Source organism: Rutilus rutilus, assembly GCF_951802725.1.
Source record: "Rutilus rutilus genome assembly, chromosome: 16".
NCBI lineage: Eukaryota > Metazoa > Chordata > Actinopteri > Cypriniformes > Leuciscidae > Rutilus > Rutilus rutilus.
Genome location: NC_140224.1, coordinates 35,453,388 through 35,459,387, shown reverse-complemented (window position 1 = coordinate 35,459,387; position 6,000 = coordinate 35,453,388). Strand labels below are relative to the sequence as shown.

Here is a 6,000-nt window from a genome sequence, read left to right as displayed (position 1 = left end):
TCCCATTCATTTCCTATGGGGGTAATTTTTGACCAAAGAGCAGAAGTGTGACGTGCTTGGATCATGACCCCAATATTTTTTGTGTGTTCACATACCTAATACCATAAAAGTCAACAAGTTTCGGAAAATTCCGATGAAGCTGTGATTTTTAAAAATTCTAAACAGATTTTTGTAATCTGAATTTATTAGTGTGTATGTGTATAAAAGTGTGTTTGTGTGTGTGTGTGTGTGTGTGGATGTGTCTGTTTTGCACTCTTGATGTTTTATAGATTAACCCCTTCACTGTTGTGTGCTTTTTTTCTGGATCGTGGCTGATTTGTAGATTGTACGCACAAAAAAACTCTGCATTTTCACATTTTTGCCAATTTCCCATTCATTTCCTATGGCGGGTCCATTTGGACCCGAAGGTCCTGAGTGTGACTATTTTTTTTACAACCACTTAGACTATTCAAATCCTGTCCCCAATTTTTTTGGGTGTTCATATACCAAGTACCAACAAAGTCACCAAATCTCGGACCATTCCAATGAAGCTATGATTTTTAACATTTTTTTATTTAAACGCTTCGGGTCCATTTGGACCCGAAGGACCCCAGAGGGTTAAATAAAATGATTTACAGCACAGTAATGATTTTATAGATTAAATAAAACATAGAACAAACCTGTAGGCCTATTTCGCAGAAGAAATGCACCAAATCAGCAGTGCTGAGAACTCTCCAAATGCCCGCGCTCTTGCATCACCAAATCACTGTAAAATGTAGGCTTCCGCGATATTGCCGGAACTTGAATGATGAAAAATAAGTTTAAACTATATAAGTAAGAACCAAGTATAAAAATAAGGTGTAATGCACATTATGATAAGTTTTGCTAATGAAATAAAAAAGTTTGCTTATTTGTAGATCAATAGGTAAATGTCTGCACTTATCTTTCTTATTAGTGCTGAAGAATGACTAAAACTGGCTAGAAAAAAAACAAAAAACATTGATTAGTGCTTTTTACTTTTTAAGTACTTTAAAAATGAATTACCTTTGTACTTTTACTAAAGTAATTGTGAACCTGAAATTTTGAATAGGCCTAATCATAATTTTACTGGAGTAATATTTCATTGGGGTATCTGTACTTTTACTCAAGTACTTGATTTGTGTACTTTAACCACTCCACTGCAAAAAAAAACAAACAAACAAAAAAACAAGCAAACAAACAAACACATTATTGTAGTGACTACTGTGTATGACTGTTCATTAGTAGTAACTTCATAGTTATTTTTCTTGAACCTTAATTAGTAGATAATTAATAGTAGTTCTTCAGGAGGTATGAGAGAATTCAATAGTTATTAACTAACTGTTACTTAACACAATCATAAAATCCCATTACATGCTGACTAGTTAACACATCTTCCTTAGTAGTTAACAGTAGTGACTTAAGTGTTAATGAAGAATTACCTATTAGTTCTTCAGTAATTTCTTATTAGTTATGCAGTAAGTCTTCTATGGACATGTCCATTTTCTGTCCCAAGCCTTTACAGAAATATTACACTTGAAAAAACACTTTAGAGTTACAATTTCTTTACATTTTAAAATAAAACAATATGTTATTTGACCAATTACACATAAAAATCACACTGATGATATCACTTGTTCCAAATTCCTGAATATCTATGAAGAAAGGCCCATAGTAAATCCTCTGTCTCTTTTCAGTTATCAGAAATTGTCTCATGATTTATCTCATGATTTCATATGAAACTTTTAGTTGAACTGGTATGACTACTTTATTGTTAGGGAATTGTAAAAAAAGTTAGTATACCATGATTGACAACATGTGGTTTGATACCTTGCAGCAGCCATTTTGTAAAATGATTTTTTCATGAAAATTGTCACTGGTGTTACTGTCACTGGTGTCACCTTCCTTATGGGTAACACCAGTAATACTAGTGACTCCTATTTATAGATCAACTTTATTCAAAGCTATTCATTTAGATTGTATGCCAAATGTAACAATTTAGTCTCATTATAGTTGAAGAATAAGTATCTTTGGTCTTATGCATGTTATTGGTGATTCATTGTGTCACTGGTGTTACTGTGTTTTTTTTTTTTTCTGTCACATTAAATAAAATGTCACATGATAATAATTTTACATCCATTTAATTCTGCTACACTCAAAAGTTAAGATTTAAAGGATTGCATCATAACTTGATAAAGTTTTCAAATATTTTTATTGTTATAGCAAAACATGGTTCTGCAAATGAACTAACATCATTCAAGCATAATTTTAACAAACCTGATTAAAATAAATAAAACATAATCTCCTTATTTGTTGCATTATTATTTTTTTTCTGTAAATCTGACTACATGTGCTGAAAAAATTTGAAATAATATTTCATAAAAACCTTTAATATTGCCAAAGTAAAAAAAAAAAAAAAAAGAAAAAAAAAAGAAAAAGGCACATGCGGTCTTTAAATAAATGCACAAACAATATAGAAAATCATTAAGCTGTCATTTGTGTGTATTCATGAAGTCAAAGGGTAATCTAATAATGTGGTCTAAGTTTAAATGTTAGAAAAAGAAATGCATTTGAAGACATCTTGCCATACCAAAAGTGGACGTTTCTGTAGAATGACCCAAGTAAGAAACAGTATTCTAAAGTGTTACCCATTATTGTTAACTCAAATAACTCATAACTCCTGTTTTCTGTCTATGATTTCCCTCTGTTGTTCAGGCTGAATGAGTAACTGTATACTTGTCACGGGTGGTTGGGGGAAGTTAGTTAGAAGTTAGACTCGCTCGAGGGCTCAACTTCCGGGGGGATTGTGAGCACTGTCCTCTTATCCTCTGGCTCTAGCTCACTCGTCGCGGCGGGTGGTCTCTCAGTGTCTGCGGGGGGCTCTCACACATTCTCCGCGGTCGAAGGTGGTAACTTCAGCTCTGGGTCTGACTGGGTTCTGGATCGGGGTCCTACGCTCTCCAACTCAGTCTGGTGGTGTCTGTTATGGAAGCTTGTTTCCACCAATGAATAATAAATAAATAATAATAATTGCGACTTTTTATCTCACAATTCTGACTTTTTTTCTCACAATTGCGAGATATGAAGTCAGAATTGTGAGAAATAAAGTCGCAATTCTGAGAAATAAAGTCGCAATTGCGAGATATAAAGTCAGAATTGCGTGTTATAAAGTCGCAATTCTGAGAAATAAAGTCGCAATTGCGAGATTTAAAGTCAGAATTGCGTGCTATAAAGTCGCAATTCTGGGAAATAAAGTCGGAATTTTGCGAGATATAAAGTCGCAATTCTGAGAAATAAAGTCGCAATTGCGTGATATAAAGTCGCAATTCTGGGAAATAAAGTCGCAATTGCGAGATATAAAGTCGCAATTCTGGGAAATAAAGTCGCAATTGCGAGATATAAAGTCGCAATTCTGGGAAATAAAGTCGCAATTGCGAGATATAAAGTCGCAATTCTGAGAAATAAAGTCGCAATTGGGAGATATAAAGTCAGAATTGCACGATATAAAGTCACAATTGCGTGTTATAAAGTCAGAATTGTGAGATATAAACAATTCTGAGGTAAAAAAATATAATGTCATTATATCATTAAATATAATATAATGATATAATGTCGCAATTGCGAGAAAAAAAGTCCGAATTCTGACTTTATAACACGCAATTCTGACTTTATATCTCGCAATTCTGACTTTATTTCACGCAATTCTGACTTTATATCTCACAATTCTGACTTTATATCTCACAATTCTGACTTTATAACACGCAATTGCGACTTTATTTCATGCAATTCTGACTTTATATCTCGCAATTCTGAGAAATAAAGTCAGAATTGCGAGATGTAAACTCGCAATTGTGAGATAAAAAGTCGCAATTATCTTTTAAAATGTTTTATTTTGTGGCGGAAACAAGCTTCTATAGTCTGTAAGGTTGATGGGGTTGTGGAAGTTTCGCCCTGATCCAGAACAGGGTCTTTAGGGTTTCGTCGTTGAGCGCGCTGGTGACGGCAAGACGAAAAAAACGTAGCAGTGAAAGCATAAATTGCGCTCATTCTTCCGTATTTAGAGGTGCGGTCTTCTGTCACGGGTGGTTGCAGGAAGTCAGACGAAGATGAAGAATAAAGTCTACTAAAACGCACCAGGGTTCGATAGAATCAAGTCGAGTGTGAAACCAGACCAACACTGCGGGGGGCGCCGGGAACAATCGCGCTCGGGCTCGGACCGCAGCAAACAAACCCAGTGTGAAAGCAGCCTTAATGGAACCGGCGTGAAAAGGATAGGATAGTAGGAAATGTCATATATTACAAATATATTGAAAATAAAGAAAATATATATTTGGTCTTATCGAGGGAATGCGCTGAATGTAGTATTTAATCTGGATGGGAAAAAGCATGAAATATATGATTTTACAAACCCTTATTATTTGTCCTTTACATTTGTATTGTTATTTATTAATTTGCTTATTTTAAGTTTATTTTGAATTGTTCATACAGTAAGCATCACACTCTTTAATTATCTGATGATGATCTTGAATGTAGTTCCTTTATATGTTTTGTTTCAATGGGAAAATAATTGTACCTAAATTATTGAATTTCACATTAAGTTCCATAAAAGTATAACTTTGTCATTTCTATTTGGTGAAAACAAATATGAATACTGTTCCTAGAAATCACTCAGTCGAGATCAAGGGTCAATTATTTTTAAATGTGTGAAAGAAGGATATAAAGGATACACTTGTTGTAGGTTTAGTCAGTTTATTTAATTCATCCTCATTTTACCATCCCAATATGTTTTCTTTCATACAGACACAGATGTTAGATGTTCACCTGTACTCTTGTGTTTGACACCTCAGTGAATGAGTGAATGAGTCATTTCTCTTTATTCTCTCAGAACCTACAACTGATCCTTGCTATGATTATAACACTCTTGATGAATATTGGAGAGACATACGGCAAAGCCCATATCAGTACTATGGATATGATGACACTCTTGTTGAATGGAGTGGCTGGTATCGGCTGTATCTGAATGGAGAAAGTGCCCAGATGTCTGAGTGGTGTGTGAGTTATGTGGGATGTGGTGGTCAAACTGGACTGTATCTCAACGGTTCTCATCCAACACTTGAGGATGGAGTGGAGACCCGTGAAGTCGTGGGAAATAATGAATGGGGGTGGTGGTGGGGGTATTCCAATCAGTGTGGCGCCTACAGTTCCACATCCATCCGAGTCAAAGCCTGTCCAGGAGATTATTACGTCTATGAATTTGTCAGACCCATCATATCATCCCCCCAGCCTATGTACTGTGCAGGTACAATATTAAATCTTATCTTTATAATTTTTTATGTCAGTATGAAGTGTAAATGCTCTAGCTATTAGATAATTTAACATTCATCTTTTGTTTTATGAAAATAATCATGTTTTAACTAGTTATAATCAGTGGTGTGCAGTCCATTATCTATTCTGTATAGTAGGTTATGTTACAGAGCAATAACACCTAGATCTCTTTGTTACACAATTCCTCAAATTACACGTTATGCCATTTGTTCAATAATTAATATGTAAACTAAAAATGTATATGAAAACATTGTGATATTACTCCACAGTCCTCTTGTGCCTATCTGAAGTTAAGTTTTTTTCCTCAGATTAAAACTTTGCACAGCTTTTGTCGTGTAGACTTGCCCCATTTTAGCCTGACAGTACACCACTGGTTAGAATATAATTGCTCGAAATCATGTAATTAACCATCATAATTGGTCTTATGGTATAAAACTCTTATGCTCTTTAGGATGTAATATATTTTAACAGTACTTTTGCAAACTTCATGACAGTTGCTTTCCAAAGCATCAGCAGTGATCCCTGCTACAACTATGAGTCTCTGGATCGTCCCTGGAGAGCCAACAATGAAAGTGGAGATTACATTTGTGATGAACGTTTCTCCTGGAATGGCTGGTACCGGCTTTTCTACTATGGAATGGACATCCGGATGTCAGAGAGCTGTGTTAGTTCATACAG

At 34.9% G+C, this 6,000-nt stretch overlaps 1 protein-coding gene across 1 annotated transcript in view; it reads left to right on the top strand.

Annotated features, from left to right (window-relative positions):
- Positions 1-1,905: 1,905 nt before the first annotated feature.
- LOC311306292 (uncharacterized protein) overlaps positions 1,906-6,000 on the top strand; it is a gene marked incomplete at both ends in the record, with an annotated part of 48,803 nt that continues 44,708 nt past the window's right edge. Inside the window, 3 exons of the mRNA XM_084434614.1 lie at positions 1,906-1,909; positions 2,836-2,970; positions 4,883-5,296. Coding sequence (XP_084290740.1) covers positions 1,906-1,909; positions 2,836-2,970; positions 4,883-5,296 — 553 coding nt within the window. The remainder of the gene's footprint in view (positions 1,910-2,835; positions 2,971-4,882; positions 5,297-6,000) is intronic.